The sequence below is a fragment of the Grammomys surdaster genome, unplaced genomic scaffold (assembly GCF_004785775.1).
Source record: "Grammomys surdaster isolate TR1022 unplaced genomic scaffold, NIH_TR_1.0 125889, whole genome shotgun sequence".
Classification (NCBI taxonomy): domain Eukaryota; kingdom Metazoa; phylum Chordata; class Mammalia; order Rodentia; family Muridae; genus Grammomys; species Grammomys surdaster.
Window position 1 is genome coordinate 498812 of NW_021620714.1, and position 26035 is coordinate 524846.

Consider the following 26035-nt stretch of genomic DNA (forward strand, 5'->3'; position numbering starts at 1 on the left):
CTCCCTTGAGAAGATGCAGGTGAAGTGTGTCCCTGGGTTGCAGGTTTGATGTCCAGAAACTGATAGAATGCATCTGGGAGACAATACACATTGGGTCTTTTTTAGCTTGTAGGAGGGTCGGGAGTAAATTTGCATCACAAGAAAGTGAATAAAGGACAGCCCAGAGCAGCTGAGGAAACAGAGAAGCCAGTGTGGGGAGGGGCAGGACAGGGCGGGAGTGGGGTGGGGGCTGGGGGGTTGTCTGTTGGAACTTGTGAGAAAGAGGATCCCTTCCTATGTCAGTGACTCACTTGTGCAACAAAAATAAAGGCTGAAAAATATCAAAAAAGAAAAAATGGAAACCTCGAATGCTTTTAACTGTATAAGATGTGCTTATGGGATAGACCAAGATAGCATTCCCTCTCAAAAAGAAAAAAAAACTACCACATTTATCTGGCCCACAAAAAATGGTGGATTTTTTTTTCTTTCACTTACTTAAGAAATTGACATACAAACCTATGGTTCTGCACCAGAAATATGCATAAATTATCAAGAGCGGCTATAAATACAACATTGGAGATTTTTCTCAGCGCGGCTGTGTGCATGGCATTTTGATGACCAGCGTGGAACAAGGGGAAGTGAACCTTCGAATGCTAATTCGTTTTCCCACCAGTGCAGGAGCTCAAATGTCACATCATTGATTTAGTTGCTTTGCCAGGAATCAGTGAGTGTGGTTAGTGTATGTGTGTCTTTAAACTAATAGCTTTTATTTTTAGAATGGTTTAGATTTTTTTTTTTAAATTGAGCAGATAGTACAGAGAATTCCCACATCTCTGTATCTACCAGGCACCCAGCTTCCTCTGCAGTTACCATCTTCAGTGGGTAGTGTAGTTGTTAGGACTAATCAACAGGTATTAACCCGTTGGTATTGACCAAGCTCATGCTTTAGAAGTTTCTTTCTTATGCTTTGCATGGTTTTATCAAATGCATACTGCCATGAGAGCCATTACACTACCATACATGATGGTGTGCACCAGCTGTTTATCCCCCAACCTTTGTCCTAACTTGATGGTTGTTCTGGCAACTACCAATCTCATTTTACTGTCTCTATGTGTTTTCTTTTTCAGGATATCATACTATTGGAATTATATAGTACGTAGGCTGTTCAGACTGACTTCTCTACTCAAGTTGAAAACATTTATGTTTTCTTCATGTATCCTGGTGGCTTCTTTTCTGTCATTAACCATTACATCATTGCATGGATGTATAAGTCGTCCATGCACCTGTTGAAGGACATCTTTTTTTTTTTTTATGCTGATCACTTGAATGTCTTCTTTGAAGAAGTCTATGTAAGCATTTTTTTAAATTTTAAGATTTATTTTAATTTTTAACTTTATGCGTGTAAATGTGTGTGCGCACACGTGTATGTACATGTGAGTGCAGGTACCAGCAGAGAACAGAAATGTCAGAACCTCCCGAAGCTGGAGCTATGGACAGTTGTGAACTGCCTGACACCAGCGTTGGGAATCATGTGGGTCCTCTTGTTCCCAGCTTTTAAGTAATTATAAGCAAATCCGGCATACATATTTGTGAGTAGGTGTTTGTGTGGGTGTTTTTAACTTGACTGAGCCAATGTGCTCTGAAGTGTGATTGCCGTCTCAAGCAATAAAAATACGTGCAGTTTTTAAAAACTTCTAAATGGTCTTCCCATCCATTTGTGTCATTTGTTTTCCCGAAGTGAATGAGTGGGTGCTCCTGTTTCTCCACATGTTTGCCAACATTTGATATTCTCTAGTATTTATCTTGTCATCATTTTGACTGGCAGCTCTGTGGTGGCATGGTGCTGGTCTTCTTTGCATACATTATTTGTTTCCTGTATCCCTTCTTCAGCCAGATACGTAATCAGATCTTTTGCCCATTTTCATCATGGAATGTTTGTTTTCTTGTCATTATATTTTAAAAATATTTTAAAAATTTATTCATGTATATGAGTGCTCTATTTGCGTGTATGCTTGCATGACAGAAAACAGCATTAGATCTCAGATGGTTGTGAGCTACCAGATGGTTGCTGAGAATTGAACTCAAGACCTCTGGAAGAGCAACCAGTGCTCTTAAACACTGAGCCATCTCTCCAGCCCATTGTCATTTTATCTTAAGCATTCTTTGCATATTTTGGATCAGAGCCTCTTCATCACATTAGGTGTTTTGCAAATATTTTCCTCCCAGTCTATGGCTTATATTTTTCCCTCTTAATAGAGTGTGTGTATGCCTTAAGGAGGAAGGATTCTGCATGTGTAGTTTTACAGTAACAATAAAAGGAAAATTCACTGTGAATCTTTTGTGAGTTGTCCCAGAGGATAGGAGGGAAGTGTAGACCCATCAGAGGTTCATTAAAAGGGCAGAGTTAGGTCCTAGGGATGGTGACAGCTATCCTGATTTATTTGAACTTGTGTAGCAGGGCTGAGAGCTAGAGAGATGCTCAGCTCTGGACTGTATTAATTCTCAATTGAAAGAAGGGACTGGAGAGATGGCTCAGCACTTAGGAGCACTGGCTGCTCTTCCAGAGGACCCAGATTCAACTTCTAGCATCCTGGTGGCTCACAACCATCTTTTAAAACTCCAGTTCCAGGGGATCCTACACTGTCTTCTGTCTTCTGCAGTCACTGCATACATGGTGCTCAGACACACACTCAGAGAAAACACTCAACATACATAGAAAAAAAAATCTTAAAAAAAAAAACAGTCCAGGAATTATGTTCAGAAACACATTTCATTGACCTTGAATGAGTGATATTCTGTACAGGGTTTAAACTGTTCAGGCATATAAGCACACACAAATACTTCCCTCCCTTATGCAGTGTGTGAGTGTGTGTGTGTGTGTTTGCAGGGGGTAGGGGTGGGTACTGGGATTGAACCCAGTGTTTTACAGATTCTGTGCAAATATTTCATTAGTATACTATACTCTCAACTTTATTGTCACTTTTTGCTTTGAGATGGTCTCCCTATGTCACCCATGCTGGTCTTGAACTCATTCTTTAGCCCAGGCAGACTTGTTATCTTCCTGTCTCCAAAGTATAGGAAGCATAGTTCCTATGTTTCTTTTAAATCAGTGTAATTGTACCACTAAACTAGCATTCTAGCCTGTCTTAGGTAGGGTTTTACTGCTGTGAACAGACTCCATGACCAAGGCAACTCGTATAAGGACAATTTTTAATTGGGGCTGGCTTATAGGTTCAAAGGTTTAGTCTATTATCATCAAGGCAGGAGTATCGAAGCATCCAGGGAGGCATGGTGCAGGAGGAACTGGGAGTTCTAAATCTTGTTCTGAAGGTAAACAGGAGAAGACTGACTTGTAGGCAGCTAGGAAGAGGGTATCCAAGCCCATGCCCACATTGACACACCTACTCCGATGAAGCTACATTTGCTAATAGTGCCACTCCCTGGGCCAAGCATATACAGACTATCACATGCCCCTGGGACAACAGATTCCATTCTGCTGGTCACCCAAGGGATTCCTGCCCTTGTTTCAAAATCTGAGAAGTTTAGCTGGTGTCTGACAAAAGGCCTTGCATCCTTGCTTGTGCTGGTTGCTATGGGGATATGAGAACTGCACTAGTAGAGCCCACCCTTGTCTGAGGAGTCTGGCAGCTCCCTACCTTCTTACATACTGAGGGTAGGAATAGCTGTAGAGACTGCAAGCCTGAGCTGAAGCTAGTGCCTCTCTAGGTGTGAGTCATCCAGCCCTTAGAAAATCACTACCTTGGGAACACAAAGGGAAGGGTGCTTGAGTGTCCACTGCTCCTATGACCCACACGTGTCTTCCTTGTCTCCTCTTTCCCTTGCAGTTCAAAGGGAGGAAAGATTCTCGAGATGCAGGGGCACTTACAAGAATCACCTATACTATGGGTGTTCATCTCTCATGTCATGTCCCCTTGTCCCAGCACACATCTCTGTATCAAGAGTACTCAGAAAACAAACACTGACAAACACTGCAGTAAGTAATTCCGCTATAGGTATTTATGGGAGCCTCTTTGTTCTGTATTGGAACCATGTCTACTGCCATCAAGAATCCTTTTAGACTATTCTCCATCACAGGCTACAGAGCCGCTTAGCAAACATGTGGCTATAACGGGAAAATGAACCTAGACATTTGTTTGGGTGTTCTAAGTGTCTTTGGGTTTCTGGCTCTGTCATGCAGAATATAGGTCTCAAGTAAGTTCCCCTAGAGGTCACCACTTGGGTGTGGCTTCAGGAAGGCATGCTCCCCTGTGCATGCCCGATGCTATCTCTACTTCCTCTACCTCCCCTGTTTTCATTGTAGCTTTGGCCTGAGTTGAGAACATCCGGGAGTGAGTGGGCAGAAAGCAGCTTCCCAAGGTTCCAGTAACTTCCTCCTTGCCAAGTGCAAGGAACCTATCATTTCACTCTGCCTATCAGTATTGAGCACAGCTAACCACCATCTCTGTGGCACCCTGTTTGCCCTCACCTCTGATGACATGGATGAGAGTCAGAGAGGACTTTTGATTGCCTGAGAGCAGATGGGAGTCAGAGAGGACTTTTGATTGACTGAGAGCTGGCCCTAAACACCGACACAGAGTCGAGAGTAGAGAGGAGGCAGAGACTTAACCCAATGTGTTAAAAGAAAATCATATGACGCCCACTCCCTGCCACGGTTTTAAGATGACATGAGCGTTGACTCTAGGTGATGTTGATTCTACACTGCTGAATTCACCCTGTTAGAATGTGTGTCACTCACTGTGGGAGAGGGTGCTTGTTGGAAAGAGGCTGCTGATTAGGGTCGTAAAGACCATAACCAGTGGGGAGTGATTCTGGTAACTGGCTGAGAGGCAAAACTGCTGAGTGGTTTTGTATCTGCTTTTGGCTAATCTAAAATAGTCCGATAATATATTCTGGTGATTCTAGGAAGTAGGACAAGGATGAGTATCTAAATGGTACTTATGAGTCCATCCAGGGCTGAGGAACGGTGGACTTGGGAGTATTCTCAAAATGACATATACATCTAGCTCTCTTAACAGGTGTTATGTTTTCTAGTATGACAGGTGCTGGTCTAGCATGTGCAAGGCCCTGGAGTTGATCCCTGAAGGGAAGTTTGATAGCAGCATATTAAATGTAACTTACTTTGTATTTTAATATATATATTTTAAAGATTTATTTTATCTGTGTGTGTATGTGAATGCATGCACATCTGTGTATCTGTATGTTTGTGCCTGTGTATCTGTGTCTATGTATCTAGATAAAGGCCAGAAGGAAATGTCAGATCCTTTGGAGTTGGAGTTGCAAGCATTTGTGGGCTGCTCGACATGAGTGCTGGGGTCCAAACTCCAGTTCTCCAACAGAACACTAAATGCCCTTGACCACTGAGCCTTCTCTCTAGCCTCCCTTGTGTATTTTGACTGTTGAGTTCATGGGAAAAAAGAATACTTAAAAACTAAATGACATATTAAAAATTCCCCTATACTATGATAACTGCGTGTTTTTTTTATATGCTCCAACAACAACAAACCACTATGGACCTTTTAAAATAAATTTAAAAAGTACATTTGTAAAATCCAGAGGGCAGCTCATCCAGTAAAGGATGTTCCTAAAATAACCATGCAGAGTCACTAGTGGGGAAGTGATGACCCACGACCCAGCAGGACCCCATGGATTTGAGCAGCCCTGGACCAACCGTAGGTAACTAGCTTTTCAGATCTGTCTGGGAAGAACCACCATGAGCTCTGTTCACAGAATGAGGACCTTTGTGGAAAGGTCAAAGGATTGGAAAATACTCAGAAGGAAATGGGAGAGCAATAATGAAGACTAATTAAAATCGTGGTATATCAGGTGAATTACTGAAAGTGTTACCATCAAACTCTCCTTCGGTTTTCATGGCCATGCAGCAAGGATTTCTATCATGCATTGCATCCCATAGCCCAGAAGTCAGATGCCAGGATATCCAATGATTTGTCCAGAGTCCAGCAGTCAAGCCAGGCTTCGATGGGGGGACCACCAGGGGACCACCCACCCCAAACTACACTCCTCCCCTGCAATGTGTCTGCCAACCAGAAGATAACAAACAACCTGAATAGTTTCTGCAGCCCTTCAAGGGGCCAGAGCTAGAAAGCTCTAAGAAAGCTGGTATGGCATGTTCTATGGGGCTGTCTCTGTCCTGAGTTCACCTCACAAATGTATAAATGCCCCATCCGACCCAGCTGGCTAGAGAGTCAGAGCCCGGCAGGAAAAGGATCCAAGTACCCGAGGAAGAGTCATATACTCAGATGTGTAAACTCTATGGAAGACCCAGATCTGGCTTTCAGAGAGCACACTTTGCACTCACACGACCTCACACTTCTGCGTGTGACTTCCCTCCTAGCTCAGAGGAATCCCTCCCCTCTTGCTCAGGCATAGTGGACAGAAGTAATAGAAACATTCTAGAGTTAGACAGTTAGGATTAGGTGAGCGCTATCTGTAGTGCGAACTGGCTTCTAGAAGGATCTGTGGAAAGGTCCTTCATGGAGGACTCCTCTGCTTTCTGGTTGGGAGTGCACAGAGCGTAATTGTTAGCCACAGACTTCACAGATTTTACTCCTGGGACTCTTGGTGCATGGGGATGTGTCTGTTGTGCTTGTGGAAGGGGCTGTCTTTGGGGTTTTCCTCAGGGCTTTACACTTGCTGGCTGACCAAGGGCACACTTTTAGTCATTCTTGTCAGTGGAAATGCCCACCTACCAGCAGAAGTTATCTGGAACCAAGCACGACACAAGCCCTGTCTGTGGTGTCAGTCTCTCTAGTCAGTTCCCCTTTCTGTATCTGAGTTCTTCTCTCGTGCTCAGATTATTTCTCTCTGTATAAGGACGCCTAGGAGGGCTGTGGAGCAGACGAGGCTCCTTTTACCTTTCTTCTTTTTCTTTTTTTTTTACCTTCTACTTTTTTTCTTCAAGTTCCTGTGATCTTCGGGAATGCTACTGTGTTTGTGTGTGTGGTCCCTGAGCGCTGCGGTGGAGAGGCACTGGTGACATGTATGTCGTCAAGACATGTGCAACCTGGTGAGCATGGGAAATAGGAGCCGCAGCTGGGACAGATGTGCAGAGGTGGGCAGTCAGCTGGAGAGGGAGCGGGGAGAGGGCAGAGGGTACATGCTTAAACCTTTTGCTGATCACCACTTGAGTTTCTAAGTGTCCACATCAGATGTGGGGCATTACAGAAATGAGTCTCCTTTATCCAGATATGTGCTGTAATGCAGCCAAGAGACAGGTCAGGCAGGAAATAGAAGCTGTCACTTACCAAATAGTTGGTAGCTGCTCTTGGTTTTGGGGTGCTGGGAGTTCTCAGCAGTTCTGTTACAGAAAAAGTTTTCAGTGGACACTGGCAATCCCATTGCTCCTATACCGGGGCCATGTCGAAGAGGAACCTTCCCACAGTTCTCTCTGTAGTGGCCTCTGATTGCCTGTGTGACTTTCCTATGCCAGGCCCAGAAATTCTTTGTCTTCTTCCTTCATATCAAACTGCCTTATCTCAATATTACAATTAACTCATTTGGGGGAAAAATGCTCTTAGGTCAAAACGGAGTCCAGGCAGTGGTTTGATGTGTTCCTCAGGCTGTGTACACATTTGCATTTGCAAATAGGCTTAAAATATTGCTTCCATTAATAGCAATGTAAGCTTCTGGAGAGAGAGGTGAAAGACAACTTTTGGCCAAGGGAACTTCCCACTCCTCAAATTATAATAATTAAGGAGTTGGCCTGTTCTCCTTAGATGGAATTTTCATCTCAGGACTAAAATGAGTCCATGCTCAGATCTGGTGGCTTTGTATTACTGCTGCTGTACGCACTATGGGTGTGACTCAATAGGACTTAAGTAAAATCTGCATGAAATATCAGCTTATGTATGCATTTAGTATATGTTTGCTGGCTTCTTAATATGCCCTAGGGACAAAGGAGTATCAAAGGCATGCAGGGAAATTACATTCCTGCAGCTTCTAATGGGGAAGGTAATGTTAATCACAGGGACAGGACCCTTAGGTAGGGAGGAAATGGTTCTGTGTGACTACTGACTGAAACCGTGTCTACTGATTCTCACCCCTGGGTGGAGAGGAGGAGCTTATTGTATGAATTTGACATGGATGGGGACAGGGCAAAATCGTGAAAGGTAAACTATTAAAATACACTGGACTCATCAATAGAAGAATCAAAAGTTCTGAGGCCATCCAGTTCCAAAATGAGGTGGAAGTGGGAGTTGAGGGGAAGGATCTCTGGGGCAGAATTTTAACTGAAAACACACAGGAGTATGAAAAATGTCTGACACAGGCCTGCAGGAGAGGGAGGCTCCCAGGAAGATTTCAACAACTCTGAAAGGTGATGGGCAAGTGTTGGCCAATCACCTTTCAGGGCCAGGCAGAGTATCTGGGGAAGAGGGAAGGATAGGACTACAGCTCGGGCACACAGCCTTTCAGCAGACAGGTGATCTCTCCACTCTCTTGTAAAAAGTTGTTTCTGAATGGCATGTTGGGTACTTTTAGAATGAGGCTGGGAAAGAGATGCCATTTTCAACACAAGAAGAGGAAGACATAGTGCGCTTTGAGTGCATCGTATCTCCCTGCCAAGGTCTCAAGTCACTCCAAGTGTCCCTTCCACTCCTTATCTGTCACACCATGCAATTCCCTTCTGAGTTTCATGTTCCATTTAGATAAATTAACGTGAATATAATTCCTGAGAGCTAAAAGCAGATTTGTTTTTTTCTCTTCCACTAAGCACTTGCATCTTATGGGGGCTTTCAAAAACTGCCTTGGTCCAAGGAATGATTAATAGGGAATCCCAAAACTGAACTACACTGGAGAATATCATGGTGCACAGTAAAGAGAGAAGGGGCTGTCCCATAGATTATGCCCTGACAACATTGGTTTTTCTATGTGACCATGGTTTGAGTTCTGAGACAAAGAGAAAGGGGGCTCCCCTGGGCAGTTGCCTTTGGGTAAATATTCCTCGTATTCCTGGCAGGTAGAGCTCGTGAGTGGCAGGGCAGAGACCTAGGGAGATACCTGTGTCACAGGTTCACCTTTGGGTACTTTTTGGTAAAAAGGGAAAACTGGCTTTGCAAAACCATTAATACTTTAAAAGGGGGAATAGTCTTCAACTCAAAGAAGACTGATTGTAGATATAGCTAAGAGAACCGAGTGTCAGTCTTACCCAAATTTACTATTAGGTGACAGGAAAAGCTAAATGATGTTGCCCTGTTACTCCTGGGTCAGGGAGGGGGAGTAACCTGCACTTCAGTAGTTTAGCTATGTCAGAGGGAGTGAAAGCATCCTTTTGCTATCTGTGAACTAATGTTCCTAGTGTGTGGGCATGTTCCCAAACGACTGCAGAAAACAACAACTAAAGAACAGAAAACAAAAGGTAGGCAAGAGAAGAGGCTGAAGGAGGTTTGCTCCAAGGGGATACGAGAGTCTCACAGATGACTTGGCCTAGGGTAGGAGACACGACTGGGGGTAGGGTGGGGCAAGAGGAAACAGACCTCAGACTGAGTGACAGTTGGCCTTAGCCAAATGTCTTCATCTCCAGTGTCCTCTAGACACCAGGAAGACTTTGAGTCTCCGTGAGCACTCTGTGTACTTAGCCTCTACCAAAGGCCCCACTTCTCCTCTGGTTTCCTTCCCTCCTCATTTGGGTCCCTGAGCCTTTTAATATTGGGCTCATGGGTTACCAGTCATCCTGATAGCGTGCTCACTCTTGCCAGGCCACAGATGGGCTATTATCTTGCACTTTTATGCATTGGTTTTTGTGGTTGTTGTTTGCTTGTCTTTTCCTTTCCAAGACATTAATCCCAAACTTCCAGTTTATTGAACCAGATGAGAATTCCTTATCTGACTTTCCAGCCTTTATAAGCTCTCCTGTACTATTTACAGAAACAAATGTCCCATTATTTATCTAGTCTTTCCCCTAGTCCAGTCAGCTAAACAAACAAACAAACAAACAAATACAACAACAAAATACTTGCTATGAAGGATTTGGTCACCTCTTCATTTCCAAATGTCCCTAAAGGTTACTCTAAGGGCTGAAAGGATTAATTGTGGGGCTCAGGGATTAAGAGCACTGTCTGCTCTTCTAGAGTATCCTAGTTCCATTCCCAGCAACAACATGCTGCCTGTAACTACGTTTTTTGGGTACTCTGATGCCCTCTTCTGGCTTTTGAGAGTGCTGCATACATGTGTTGCACAGACTTCTGTCAGATAAAACACCTATATAGAAAACAATAAATATTAAAAAATATTCTAAAGTGATTCTATTTGTTTGTATCTCAGAACCTTATGAAAGCAATGTAGCATTAAACATAAATGTTTCCAAGATGAAGAAATTACAAAGATTTGAGGTGACAGTTACACTACCTACCAGGATCTTATCATTACTTTTGTATAAGTGTATTTTTTTTCTTGGTTTTACAAGACAGGGTTTCTCTGTGTAGCCCTGGCTGTCCTGGAACTCATTCTGTAGACCAGGCTGGCCTTGAACTTGGAAATCCACCTGCCTCTGCCTCCCAAGTGCTGGGTGGGATTAAAGGCGTGCGCCACCACTACCCGGCTGTATAAATGTTTTAAAATATCACATTGTATTTACAATGTACACATATGTATAATCATTATATATCAATTAATAATGAGAGATTGAGCTGAAGGGGTCCCTCCCTGAAAGTGTCCCTCCCTGAAGGTGTCTCCCCGGAAGGTGTCCCTCCCTGAAGCGGTCCCTCCCTGTTAGCTTGCTGTATAAGCCCTAGGGTCCGTCCTCAGCATGGTGGAAATTTGAGAGCCATTTGAGAAAAAAAATTCTCAAAGAATATTATACCAATAAAAAAAAAATACATTGATCATTGAACTCAGGATTACGCGCGTGTGTGTGTGTGTGTGTGTGTGTGTGTGTGTATGTGTGTGTGCATCAAGACTGTAATTGTAATGTTTAGTTGTGTGGAGTCATCAGCATTTAAAAGTGGCTTGCTGACAGAGCTTCTTTGACTTACGTTAGGCAGATGTATAGGGTGTCTAGCATAGGACTGTTCATAGAATGTCTTGGAGGAAAGATTTATTGGAAGCTTGCAAAGCCTTTCACAAACAAAGCAGGTGCCAGCTACATCAAGTTCCTGGAAATTAATAGTTGTTGATGGTAAATGAGGAGATCTACTCTCAGAGGAGAATTCTTGAACAGTGCTGTAGCTCAGCCTGAAACCTTCATGGGCAAAAGTCTCAGAATGAGTGACTGGAGTCAACACTACGTATGGAGGGTTTCATCTGCCCTAATAGAGATTGACTCCAGCAGCCACTCAGTTGTCTGGCTCTGAGACCAGCCACTATCCTGGTCCAGTTCTAAAACCACCACTGTCTCTCATTGGGGGTGGGGGGTGGGGTTGGGGGGAGGAGCTACAAGTAGTAGTGTTTGCTCTTGCTCATGTCTCCTGGAAGATCACTGGTAGTCAGCTCATGGTCTCTCTGTAGTTGGAGACATCCTCAGAGGACACCATACTGCCCACTGTGTTAAACTAAAAGAAAAAGGCTCAGGTGGGACAGAGGGAGATGGGATGCCGGGAGCAATCTTTTATTTTTGCTTTTCCCAGAAATGTGATGAGATGCTTGGTTGTGGGATTTTAAAGTTACAGAGCTCAACCACACAGCAATTCAGGAATCCCCTTAAAATGTCTATTCTGTACCGTCAGCCTGTGCTTTACGTGAGCTGTTCTGCTGATGGGGTGCACATACCTCAGAAGAAAGTCCAGACTCTGATTGTGGCTGCTTGCCCTTGGCTATCAGAGATCTGCAGCCCTCTCTCCTTCAGGTTCGTTTACCTGGGTCTTTTCATTGTTCCTCATTTGAGATTTTCCCAGCATCCTCTAGTAAACCCTGCTGCCCTTTCCCTTGATAGGATTCACTTCTGTCACTGTCATCAAGTACGACCCTCACCTTGCTGTACAAGATGCCACAGTGATGTGGTGTGATTATCACAGATGATGGTGGACAGATTCGAGTTAAGACAGAATTAATGTGGCTTGGGGTGTGGCTCAGTGGTGGGACACTTGACTAGCATGCCTCAGGCCCTGAGTGCCATCTCCATCATCCTCTGCCTCCAATGAAAAGGTCCCAATTAATGTCGATTATTACGTCACACTAACATGGTATACTACCCTGTGCATAAGGTATTTCTCTAGTTCCTGTCACTCCACTTATACTGTCATTATCTTAAAACCCACGTTTAGATCACCAAGCTAACCTTAACAGGGCTGGTCGTATTCCTGTCTCTCTCTTCTTAGGTTTTATGAACATTTGGCTGACTGACTTTCAGTTAATTATGATGTTATTTGCATATTTGAAATGAATGGTGCTTTCTATTGCTTTCATTCACAGTTTTAATAAATGTGTGAAAATAAAACAACAAAAACTAGAGAGTCTCATAGCACCCAGAGAGCTTGTTAGGGCTTTTTTTTTTTTGTCAACCTGACACAAGCTGGGTCATCTGAGACGAGGCTCCCTCAGTTGAGGAAATAGGTGCATCTTATCGGCCTGTACACAAGTCTCTGGGAGCACTTTCTAGACTAATAATTGGCGTGGGAGGGTTCAGCCAATTGTGGGAGGTGGTGCTGGGGAGTAAGAAATGTGAGCAAGACAGGAAGCAGTGTCCTCCCATGCCCCTGCCTCGGGTTTGTGTCACTCGGGGTTCCTGTTTCTGCCCTTACTTCCCTCTATGACGGCCTGTGATTGTGACATGTAAACCAAATGAACCCTTTCCTCCCTAAGTTGCTTTTGCTTGTGGCTTTTATCACAGCAGTAAACTAGGACACCCCGACAGATATGTTAAGAATGATTCCACTGTTCAATGAATGAATGAAATGAATGAATGAATGAATGAATGAACTAACCCTTGGTCATTACGATGTTAATCCATCAGCATAACCCATTGATTGTAGTCCTATCTCTTGATTGATCCAATCCACTTCTACCTATTTTTCCATCTCAGACCAACTAGCCATCACTTTCATTAGAATAATCACTGTGAGACAGGCTTCTGGCATTTTCTGGGTTCTCTGATACTCATTTGTTATAACAAGAAAACAAAACCAAAAACAACCAACCAACTTTTTTGATGTAGAATTTTGATTATTTCACTCTGCTATAACTTCTTTAGTCATAATAAAGAAGAAAATCTTTAATCCACAAGGCAAGTGTGCTCTGGCCCATGCTGAGCTCTTCTGCCTTGCCTCCCAGCTGCCTGCACTTCAACCACAGACACTCTCGAATCTTCCCCCTGCCCCAGTGCTTTTGTATGTGATATCACTTTGGCTCAGAACACTTTGTAGCTTGCCACTCCTCCCAGCTCCTCACCTAGTTAGTACCTCTGGCTCTGTTTCCTCTAGATGTCCATTACAAACTTTCCTAGAGGTAGAGCCAGACTATTTCACTCCTACAGTTCTGGGGATCAGAATTCGGCCTCAGGGGGATTCTCCTGTTCCCTGTGCTAACAAGGGCCTAATCTGACGGGAGTGAGTGAATGGCATTTCATGCATTTATCTGGTAGCTTAGCAGATGCAGCTAGAAGGCTACACTGAGCTAGGACTTTTACACGTGGGCTATCTGGAACTGTGATGTCAGGGCAGAGAAGTATCTTACATGGTGGACTCAATCCTTAGAAAATACATTTTTAAAAGACCATGTAGAGCAGGAAAGCTTTCCGTGACCTGGTTTCAGAAGTTCCAGAGCATTCTTAATGTTTCATCCTAAAAGTCAAACAAGTCGATTATGGGCCAACCTTGGAGTCCTGAGAAGTGGTTAGACTCCACATCTTTGTGGGAGGGTATCAGAACACAGGTGGCAGTACTGAATCTACCACTTCATCCTTCAAATAGCACTTTAGACGAGTCATATGAAAACTTTCTTCAGCACCACGAATATCTCTTTTGTAGCACTTCTCATAGAAAAAATTTTATATTTATTTATGTTTAGTTGACAATTATCTTGCCCCTTTGCCAAACTGAGCAACTGAGCAACTAAGAAAAGCCATTTCTGACTTTGCTCATCACTCTGTCCCCAGCACTGAGCACAGTGCCTGGCTCAATGAAGCGTGAATGAACACAGAACCACCCAAAGCTTGGTGGCAGTGATTGCACACTGTTCTCAAACATGTCACTGTGCCAGAGCCTTTTTAATGGTCAAAAGCACAGGACTCCAAGCAATGTCCATTCTTCACAGTTCAGAAACTTCAATGAAAGGAAATAACTCCACCCTATTCCTCTCAGAGTCTCAACGAGAACACTAGCTGCTCTAAGCCTTTGGCTTTAGCTTTTGGGACGCTGAAGGACCTCAGAACATTATGACACAGTAGAGGCAAACAGAGGCTCCAGCAATGAGTATTCTTGGGCTCTGGGTCCCTCCGCCAGCAGATGGATCCACTCACAGTCGGCTTGTTCAGCCTTACGTGTACATGGGCATAGAACAGTGACCAGGCCCTAGTGTGCTTGTGCTATCCGATCTGGTCCTTCCTCTAGCGTCTGTGCCATCCGCTGTTTTGCTTGTAGCAAGAATGTTATACACTCTGGGAGGAGCTAACTGCTGCCGCTCTTTGCAGTGTTTTTCAGTTTGTCTTATTCTTGAACATTCTGCCTTTCTTTTTAATGCTATATGAGGGACCCAGGCCTACATATCTTTACATCTCCCTAAGCCTTTAGAAGAAGTTTGATGGTGAAAATATTCAGTAAATATTTGCCTTTAAGACAGTGAATGAGCAACCTAGCCGAGACAATGCCCCTCTTAGTAGCATTTTTCTAGTACCTGATAACCGCTAAGTTCAGAGGCTCCAAAGTCTTTTCCATTGCTGGCTTCCAGATTTCTCTCAGGGAATCCTTCTCCCACTTCCTCTTAAAGAAAAATATGGTCCTTTGAGTTATCTCATCTCCCTTCTTCTGCCTCAACTAGATCCCAGTGCTTGCGCTACAGCCTGTTGCCTGTGAAGGGTGGAGCAGTATAGCGATCTCAACATGGCACACAGTAGGTGCTCAAGCAGCATCTGTGGAATGATTTGCCAACTAGGACTAGGACAAAGGCTCCCATGATGCAAATGGAGGCTTTGACCCCATTCTACCCCATCTCAGGGTCTCCCAAGGATCCCGTAATGATTTTAGGATATGTTCTGGTAGTGCGCTGTCTCCTCTTACTTACCCTGCCAGTAGGCAGATTCAGAATCTTTTTTGCTTGCTACCACATTGGGTTAAAGAAAAATCAGTAAAGTTGGATCAGTTTGGATCTCAGTTCTTCTGTTACTAGGTTGATGGCCTCGAACATATCTTCACCATTTGAAATTGGTTCTTTATCTGTATTATGGGGGTGAACCATCTCATCTAGCCATGAAAAACCAGGGTGCTTAGTCATTCCCTCCACCACTCTTACTCATGTGAGGGCCAGGTATATAAAGTGAGCGAAGACGGTATTCTCGGGCACTTTGGTTTCTAGACCATAACTCTTCTTGTGTGAACAGTATTCCTTTTCAGGCTTTCACTCCATCACCCACCTCTCAGACCTGATTCTGCTTCTAGTGACAGAAATCTGTCAGAGAATCTCCCCATTAATTCTTAGGTTCTTTCCTGTCCCACTGCCTCTGCTGAATGCTCCCTCTGATAGTAAGAGTTTCCATTTCTTGGGCCACCTGGTAAAAGCCTTGCCTGTGTTTGGAGTTTGGGGAACAGTTCATTCCTGGGGAAGTGACATCTCTGTTCTGGGCCAACAAGAGTAGAAAAACTGGCTTCCTAAAGTACACACACACAGACACACAGATACACACACACACACACACACACACACACACCCTTCCTAAAGGAAGGTTGTGTCCATGTTTTAGAAATGGACACTGAGGCTGTCTGTAGTGTCTTTCAGGCTGGTGTGCAGTCTCCATGTGAACAATAGTGATGCCTGAGGAGAACCTGAACTGTTTGTCAAGGCCAAGGTGTGAGGTGTAGAAGATTACTGTCCTCAAGCACCTAAATGGCTTTTGCTGAAGGCTGGCTTGCTTACTGTGGGTAGTTTCAGAGAATAAAACCAGTACTGAGCTGGGTGTGCTTGTGCAAGTCTATAAACCCGTTACTTGGAGGCTGAGGCAGGGGGATCATCCATTTGAGACAAACCTGAGCTATAGAGCAAGACCCTCTCTCAAATCCTTACCCTGAAAAAAACAAAAACAAAGCAAAACACTCACAAAGCTGGTATCAGTCAACACAAAGAAGGAAAGGAGGCTGCTGTTTCTAATCAGGGAAAGACAAGTTTCCAGAGAAGTTTGCAACAGCATAGACTTCCTGGGCAGGGCCAGAACTTTGCCCCACCCAACGAGTTACAGGGACCATTTGTTCTGGATTTTAGAAGGCTATTATGCAGGGGTTCTCAACCTTCCTAATGCTGTGACCCCTTAACACAGTTCTTCATGTTGTGGGGACCCTCAACCATAAAATTATTTTCATTCCTACTTCATAACTGTAATTTTGGCAGTATAATGAATAGTAAAAATCTGATATTTCTGATGGTCTTAAGCAGCCCTGTGAAAGAGTCATTTGCCTCATAAAGGGGTTACAACCCACAGATCGAGAGCCCCTGCCATAACGGTTCCACGTGATTACCTGAGTTAAACTGATCAGTTAAGTTTATAGCATAGGTGTGTTTGACGTGTCAGGTGGGAAAAAGTTCTCAGATTAGTGTGTTGATTTTTCAGGTATTGTACAGACTCCTATATTTAGGTAGGAATTCAGAGAGGTCCCAGCCTTTCAGATCCACGACAAACAGGATACTGTGAGTGATGTGAAGAGATGGGCAAGGGTCCCCAGGCTCCACCCGCATGCCATGTTGGCTACAGAGGAACAGACAACGCTAAATCCTAACATCCATTACAGTAACTGGGAGAAAGGGAGAAAGCTACCGAGAACCAGATATTAAGTTTATACATCGAACATCTAATATTTTGGCAGCTAAACTTACTCGTAACATTATCACAAAATACTAATTTTCTATATGAGGGGGATTAGCTTCTACAGTTTAACAAGAGAAAGTCACACTCAAAACAGGATGCGGGAAGGAATTGGGAGAAGGGCTGCGTGACGAATACGTGGCGTAAGAAATATGAACGTCTTAATCATTTGGCGGGATACGCCGATTCATAAGAGAAATTAGTTTTGAAGTAACAGTGGAAACCACCTAACAGACATGGCTTAGACTTTGAAAATCAAATCAGAAAAATGTCACCACGGATATGGAAAAATCAGCTATTGGGTGCCTTTGATGGGAATGTGAAGTACTGTGGGACAGTGGTTCCTCAGGGGGTTTAAAATAGAATCTCCGTATGACCCACTCTTCCACTTCTCGGTTTGTATCTAAAAGAAGTGAAAGCAGAAAACCGGGGAGAAATTCGTATGCCTCATGTTCACAGCCGCATTCTTCACGGCACTAAAAAGATGTACATAGTTCAAGCAGCCATCTGTAGATGGGCACAGACGCTGAACCCGGTGCGAGCATCTTCAGAAGTGCGGAAATTCCAGGAGGTGTTGTAATATGGAGGGCCCCCGAAGGCACCACACTAAGTGAAGCAAACCCACCACAGAAAGCTAAATACTGTAAGATTCCACTTCCATCTAAAGAAGTCAAGTCCATGGAGACAGAAGGTGGTTTCTGAGACAGACATGAGAGAAGAAGAAGGAACAATTACTGTTTACTGAGTCCAGAGTTTCCTCTTGCAAAATGAAAAGACTTTGGGATATGGTGATGTTGAAGGTTGCACAATGCAAATCTTTTATGTGCCGCTGCATGCTTGGAAATGATCAGTCTAGTAAATATTGCATGCATTTTACCACATTTAAAAAATTATTATGAGAGGGCTGAGGAATTCAGTTAGTGGGGCACTTGCCTGGCAAGCACAAGGCCCTGGGTTCAATTCCAAGCACTGTCAAAAATGTATAACGAAGCGTCGTTTTAACCTTTAAATGGTACAGATCAAAAATTCACAAATTAGAAAACATTCTCAAAAAAGTATGTGAAAGTAAGCAGTCTCCTGTGGTGGAAGTTTTAATGCATAATTGTGGAGGAAAATCTTTCTCTATCTGTGAAAATTAAAATTCCATTACTCTTCAGCCCTTGATCAAGTGATTCTCCTTCTGGGAAGTAGGCAGCTCCTCCAGGTATGGGATGAAATATAATATGGGTTTTTCTTTACAACAAAAGATTAGGAAAAACTTATCTGGCTATTTGCATCAAATAGATTACAGTAGAATATAGTATGCAGCTGCTAATATGAGAGTGCTAATCATTACGGACATAAAATAATCCCCAAGCTGGTAGTATATATGTAAAAGTATGTATTGAAAGCTTCTATTTGTGTTTTAAAATAAAATAAGGATACATATGGATCTGAGTTGTTACTTTGTTTTATTTTGTCTAAAATAATTCTAAGCGAAGACAAGAAATTGAAACAAGTCGCTGGTCATTCCAGGCACACCTTTGGAAGAAAGTTAGATGGCCAGGGACCAGAGTTTATAGGGACCCTTGCTTTCAACTATTTGTCACTCTGATAGTTAATAATGGCTGCCACCTTGAATCACCAATCTAGATTCCTGGGTTTTCTCTAAGGGGGTTTCTAGACTGGGTTAATTCAAGCAAGGCAAGCCATCTTAACTGCAGCCTGAACCATTGCATGGGTTGGGGTCTCAGGCTGGATAAAGTGGAAAAGGCGCGATGAGTGCCAGCATTCCTCTCTCTGCTTTCTTACTGAGGGGACAATGAGACCAGGTGCTTCATGCTCCTGCCCCGTGACTTCTCTGCTATGACCACACCCAAATGTGGAAGCCAAAACAAACCTTCCCTTCCTGTTGCTTTTATCAGATATTTTGTTGCAACAACAGAATTAACTAATACTTCTCCTTTACTTTTTTTTTTAAACAAAACAAAACAAGGTCTCACTATGTACCCCTGTTGGCCTATAGCTCATTGGGTAGACTAGCCTGATCTAGGACTCACTGAGATAGATGGATATTTACCTCTGCCTCCCAAGTGCTGGGATTAGAATGCATGTGCTACCATGTTTAAGACTCAGTTTTACTTTAACATTTACAAGTTATGTACAGATATAATCTCTAAAAATTCTTAATTAAAGAAATTACTGTCTTGAAGGATTAAAACACACACACACACACACACACACACACACACACACACACACACACACACCATTTTAGCACATTGCTCTGTGCCAAACACTATAAGAGCAGAAGGAAGGATACAGACACAACCTGAAAGTTGGAGAACAGCTGTAGACAGTCCACCCTCCAAGGAAGAAATTTCTGCTATTGAATACTTACGTGTCTTCCCAGAGCACTGCTTTCCTTTTATGTACAAATCTGGGTAGTAATCCACCTGCTAGGTTTCCTCTTTAACATTAGCCATTAAGCTACAAGCCAAATTTGAGTGCCACCCAGTACCAGGTGGTTTTATTCCTATAGTAGGCAGTTAGCATTGGCTTTGTCTTGGGATCTGCTCCAAACTTCTCTGTTTCCCCACCAGTCCAGTGTTGGTCCTTATTCTGTACTTCCAGTAAGGTCTAACATCTTTTTGGTTTATACTGAGTGGTTGAGTAGAGAAGCAGACAGAAAGGGAGAGGAAGAAGAGGCTAGAGGTTATAAAGCCTTGTCTGACATTTTTCTTTAGTACACCTTACAGCTGAAGTGAGTATTCTCAAAGTGTGGCCCTGGCAATTGCTAGACATAAGCTTCATCTCAACTTATGGCCAAATTCTCTGTGCACAAGGCCCAAGAAACTGTTTTACATGCTCTCCCGGTGACTTCCACACATACTAAACTTGGAAAACCGTGGGAAAATCAAAGGAAATTTGATTTTTCTCAAGTGTCTAGATGTTCTCTTGTATTCCCTGTGTTGGCTGAGAAAAGTAATGCTTTCCTCTACAGCCAAATGTCTCACAGCCTTGTCACCTAACATCAAGTACATCTAGCTAATGTCACAGTCTCCATTAGCTGTGGGAAGGGTGTGGAGGGTTGGAGAGCAGTGTTTTATACTACTTCAGTCTGGAAACTAAGTCTCTACCTTTGTGAGACGTGGACGTCATATTGACCCTTGGACTTTTCCTTAGGATTTCCTGAGTCTGGGAAGGAAAAGGAGAAAGGAATGGAGAGAGAGGAGGGAGGAGGGAGGACAGAGGAGGGAAGAGGAATCTGTTACCATGTTTAGAAGCAGCAGCCATCTTTTCTGCCCTCGGTAATATGGCCTGCCTCACTGCAAAGGAGGCTGGGAAATATGACCTGTGTATGGAGCTAAGGGGTGGGAGGATGACTTCAGTGAATGTGAGAACCTACATGAATTTAAATACTATTTCTAAGTCATGTTTCAGTGAACAACTATTTTCAGTCTCACTTTCTAACTAAGTTTTTTCTTGTCTTTTTAAACTCCAGCACCATGGACTTGAGACTCCTTTTTGTGACAGCCATTGTGTTCACAGGTAAGAACCCTTTTCTGTGTTAAGTCCTGGAGTCCTTCTACTGTCTTCCAGTGAGTCAGACCACTGCAAGCCCAGACTTAAGAGTTGTTGATACGGTTTGTTCATGTTTGACTAGCGTTGCCTAAGACCTCGTAGCAAAGAGCTTTCCTAGAGGGTACGGAAGGATCAGAACCATGACCAGGTGTCTCCAGTCTGGGCATCTTCCTCCTCTGCAACCAAACCCCCAGGATCTCAACATACATACAGCACAAGGTGGAGTGTCCTGTCCAGGACTCCTAGAAGGGTAAAGAAGGCCATGACAGTAAAGCCTCTGACTTGACTCCACACATACACATCTGGTCTTTTCAGTCCCCATTTTCAATATTCTCAAGCCCTTGGGAAACAGCTGATGGCTTTCAAAGGCTTTCTTCTTGTAGTATTGGTTCACCACCACACCCTTCTTCCTTAGCCTGTTGTTCCCTAGTTCATACTCATCATGCTTTGCGATTCTATCTTCTGGTTAATCATGTCAGTCAATTTACCCTAAAGCTAACTAAGCTAATGCTTTAGGGTTCCCCCTTGCACAGGCTCCCCCTTTCTAGCCCCTAAGGACCCCAGGAGGTTCCCAGCACTATATTACATATCTTATGACTTGGTAAGATTTGGATAAGATAATCATAATTAAGATTGCCTTTCCCTCCCCCTTATTACAGTCTCCTGCTGGGTGACATTTTGCATTTGAATTTCGTGGTTTTGTTTTTGTTTATTTTTTTCTTAAAAGCTCCCTACAGTTTAGAGGTATGAGGCCTCCAAGAATTCAACCCTTCTTGGCTCACTGCTCTCTGGATGTACCCATAAGCAGCTGGCTGGAGGCCCTACCATGCATCCTGCAACTGAATGCCATTTTGTTTCTGCTAGCCCACGCTTTCCTATACTCACTTTCTCCACCTCAGCGCTGACAGGGAAACCATCTCAGTCTTGGTGACAGGCAGACAGGGTAGGTAAGCTTGTGGTGTGCCTGGAGCAGCTGTAGGCCACCCCTGACCACCTGGCCTCTTACTAACCAGCTCAGCCATAAAACCACCTCCTCCATAATTGTCACACAACAGTCTCTTGGCCACTGTCCCTAGCCCTGGCATGGTACAGAGGAGGAGTTGAGTATTGTAAAGAGATATTCCCTTAGATCTCAGCAGATAGAGACGGGCCTTCTGTGATTTGTGTTTTCTGCTTAGCACTAAAGGCTTGCTGAGGGCACCAGTGTGACATCTATAGGTACTCACCCAGCTATTATCAATGTAAGTGAGAATGGCACCTTTCACTTGCCAAGGCCAATGACCCAGAGTCTCAGCTTCTGGGGAGATGTACACACACACACATACACACACAAATATCAGAGGTGGAGGAGATAAAGATAATTTGTATGTGTGTGTGTTTATGTATCTGTACATGTCTCAATGTGTGCACGTGCATACATGTCTCTGTGTGTCTCTGTGTGTGTGTGGCGTTTGTGTGTCATGTATATGCTTGTGTACATGCACGGTTGCCTATGTGTGCTTTTGTGCATATGTCTCTCTGTGTGGATGTGGATGTGTGTGGTGTATACATGTGTGTTCATGGACGTTTGTGTCTGTGTGTCTGTGTGCGTGTGTGTATGTATGTGTGTCTTCAGTTCAGGTACTGTTCTGAGCACTTTATAAATGTAATTCTTTTAAAAACCACAGTAACTTGCTGCATTAGATCTTGTAATTATTCCTTATTTTAAGACAAGGTCCATTAAGTGCAGAGACAGCTAAGTAATTGACTCAAGCTCAACACAGTGCCTAATGAGAGAGGCCAGCTCTGTGCCCAGCAGTGCAGGCTGAGCGACACTGGTGTGAGACATCAGGCTATTCCTAAGTCTTACTCCTGAGTTCATTTCAAGTGGCAAGCTCTGGTTTTGGGCGAGTCAACTAGCTTTGGTGGATGATATTGCTTCAGCTTGGTTCTTCCTCCTTCGCTTCCTGCGTCTATCCGAAGCCACACCCTAGCTGTCCGGTGGCCAGAATGGCAAGCTTAGCTTTTAGGATCTGGGAGAGAAATGCCCCAGAAACAAATATTCAGTAACAGCTTAACTGAGACATGTTTTCTGTCCGCAAACTTTTGGGCTCAGCCCTTTGAAAATGAGTAGGTAAAGCTGAGAAACCCATCAAAACCAAGGACAGGTGTCACTTCTATTTTGACCTGCTCTGAAACCGTGTGGAAACTCCTAGCGTCTGAAAAGGGGGTCGATGATATTGAACCATAAGAAAAAAATTCTTGAGTGATAACTGATTAGGTTTTATTCTAGCCAGGAGATATATGGGAAGGGGATATAGCTGGGGACCAACAGAGGCAATTGGCATCATCCGCTAGAAAATGAACTTGCTAATACTTCACTCACCAATAAACACAATGATAAAACAGTCAGCATCCATTTCCAACCTTTCATTATTATTACTATCATAGCATATATATAATCACTGATAAATATACTTCTTTAGCTTATTTTTTTATTTCAAGCATGCATACAAATGTATCTTGGTTATATCCATCCCATTCCTCCCCTCCAATCCCTCAGTCCCCCCAAAACACCTCCCATGTGCCTCTGAACTTTGAATGCACATACATGGAGCCACTATGTCCACAACCCAAATCCCAGAGGCTCAGCAAACATTACTGGAGACAAGAGGGGAAGAAAGAATTTAAGAGTCAGAGGATGGGGAGGAGTTCTGTGACCACTGGCCACTGGACAGGACATGGCTGTTTCCCATGTGAATTTCCAGAAGCTGTGGTTATCTGCACAAGATGACCATAGGATCAAGAGAATTAAAGGTTCCAGCAGGAAATAGGAAAGGAGGGCTACTCCCAATCCCTAGATGAAAAGCTAATAGCAGTTGATGGCTACCGAGAGAGAGACACTTTTCTTGGGGTAGCGACATTGGAGATCTGCCTAGGAGATGACCCACACAGGTGTGCTTATGAACAACAGTAAATGGACTTAGAGGGTGTTATCAAATTAAAAGCCAACCATCTTTAAACATAGAAGAAAATCTATTTGAGACGAATCTGTCTCTTCCTGAGCTATGGAATAGACACCTGCCCAAGGGCAGGCATCCAAAGAGAGAAAGGAGACACGATTGGTGATAATAATCCACAGGGGGAAAATTGCAAGGCTGGTAACTTATGACGACACACAAGACATAGAGCAAAATAATTCTGCCCTGCCCCCTACACCTCTCACATGCTTTGCTGGAAACTGGAGACCTTTGTTGCTGCCCTTGATCAATTGCTATGAGTGTGGCAGACAAAGGACAACCTTTATAGGCTCAGTTCTCTTCTTCCACCTTTGTGTGGGTCCCGATGGATGAACTCAGGTTACCAGAATTGTACAGCATCCTTCTGGGTCATTTCATGGGCCCTTCCTTCTGGGGATCCTCTAGTTCAAGTAGCTATGACGACAGGTGCATCCACCATGTCTAGTCCGGTTGGACATTTGGCCGTTGCTCTCTTCTTGTCTGAGGCTTCTCCAGTTCTAGGGTTCACTTCACCTGACCAACACTGGTCAACAATAACCCTGGAATGGGAGAGTCTTTCTTCACTTAAAGGTGTACACAAAACAGCCTCAGACTATCGTTTTGTGCTCTATGTCAAGGCTGACTGTCTTCCCTCAGATTCTATAGGTTTTGGCTTGGATGGTTGGATGGAATTAGCATTTACGTGTTTCCTTCAGCTCTGTCTTTTGTCGTTGTCTACCATCACTAAATCAAGTACCTGGGGTCAGCTAACAATGCAAACTTAATCTACCTAAAGGGTCACAGTCTTGGGGCCTTTTTGATTTAAGAGGAAGTAGAGTGCATCCCTTGCTATCTATGTGAAAACATCCAACAAGCCATCCGATGTGTTGTCTGGGACTCCATTGAAAGCTGTGGACTGGAGATACACTAGCTTATCCCTGAGAATTCAGTCAATGGGCATACAGAATAAATCCCAGAGTGAACAGACACATGAACCAGGAAGTCAGACTGAGGAAGTTAATTCCAAGTAAGCTGGAGTTCAAAGTTGTGATGCAATGGCCAGATGGGGTGACATCAGAAAGAGCACAGAGCTGCCCTGATGGAAGCTGGTAACACCTTTTGTCAGAAAAGCTTCAGGAGAGACAGGAGTGAGCCATGTAGAGGGGAGAAAGCTGTCCCTGCTCACTGGGGAATCTAACGGGAAAAGAAAAGCAAGGGCAGAGGGGACCTGTTTGAGACAGGATGATGAGACTAGAGGCCATGTTCAGAGAAGTAGAACATCACAAATGTTGAATGTTACCTACCTGTTCAATAAAATTATTTCCTGTAAGGGTGCTTAGCCACCCAGTTGTAAGATCAGATCTGTAGACTCAAAAGCAGTTTCTTTAGTATAACTTCTACCGGGGCCAAGAGGCATATTTACTGGCTTTTTACTTGTGAGAAACAGTTACAAGGCTGTATTATTTTTTTTTGTGTGTCGTCCAATATAATAGCCACTATTCGTATGTGACTCATTAAGCTTTAATGAAGTATCATTAAATGAGATGAAACAATTCAATTTATCCAGCACTGTAAAAACTGATCTAGTTTCTTGGTCATATTTTCTACTTGTCGACGATTCACATTGTTCAAAACCAGATAAGACTTCTCTCCCCTCAAAGAATTATTTTGGAGGAATAATACACTGTGAGATCAAAGACTGAGGTCTAAGACAGCTAACATCTCAATGAAGTTGAAGAACAGCTAGGAAGAAAGTGAGAGTGAAAACTGGGGGCCATCAAAAGCCATGGGCAAGATCTGAGGCTTTAAGTCTCCCAGGAGACTGCTCAGGATGATGCCATGAAAAATGGAGGGCTGCTGTCCACGTCTGTGGGTGAAGGTCTCTGTGGTGAAAGAAGTCAAGGAACTTTGACACAAGGTTGTTGACAGATTCGTTATTGATGAATAAAGTGTTAGATTATCTTAGCTAACCAATTTGAGAATTGATTAGAAAGAAGAGCCTTGAATATAATAACAAAATCCTCCTTGAGTGAAGACATAGTGACCAATAATTAGTGGTTCATAACTATGAGGTGGGAGACACCTTTTGAGTGGAGAGGGGCTGCTCGAGGCCCCTGCTGAGGAAGCCAGGAGTGTACTGTGGGCCACATGGAGTCCTTTAGGAAGAACCAGAGTCCATGGAAAGGATGTTTAGGGTCATATTTTTATTGAACAGGGTCAGCTATATGGGACACTCTGATGGTTTCTTTCTGCAGAGGTCCTTTAGTATTCTTGACCACTGATTCCTGACTAGGGAGATACATGGCTGAATTACTGCATGCTTAGCTCCTGGCTGTATCATATCAGTCACAGCTAAATCTAAACCATTTCTCTAGTCCAAGTGTTAGAAGAGGGAGGATTTCTTAGTGCTTTCCACCAATGGAATTCCAGGGGGTTCACTTGCTTTGAGGCCCCAAGTTCTGGGGACCATATCAGTGGAGGCCTGAAGCCACTGGGAAAGAACAGGCCTTGAGTCAAATTTTCCCCATATGGTCAT

The 26035-nt window shown here is 43.6% G+C and overlaps 1 protein-coding gene across 2 annotated transcripts in view; it reads left to right on the plus strand.

Moving 5' to 3' along the window:
* Cd86 (CD86 molecule) overlaps nt 1-26035 on the plus strand; it is a 62984-nt gene that overhangs the window by 16851 nt on the left and 20098 nt on the right. Inside the window, exons 2-3 of one of the 2 annotated variants that reach the window (XM_028752235.1) lie at nt 6920-7024; nt 20442-20488. In XM_028752235.1, coding sequence (XP_028608068.1) covers nt 6996-7024; nt 20442-20488 — 76 coding nt within the window. In that variant the 5' untranslated portion in view covers nt 6920-6995. The remainder of the gene's footprint in view (nt 1-6919; nt 7025-20441; nt 20489-26035) is intronic. The other variant, XM_028752236.1, reaches the window with a different exon arrangement.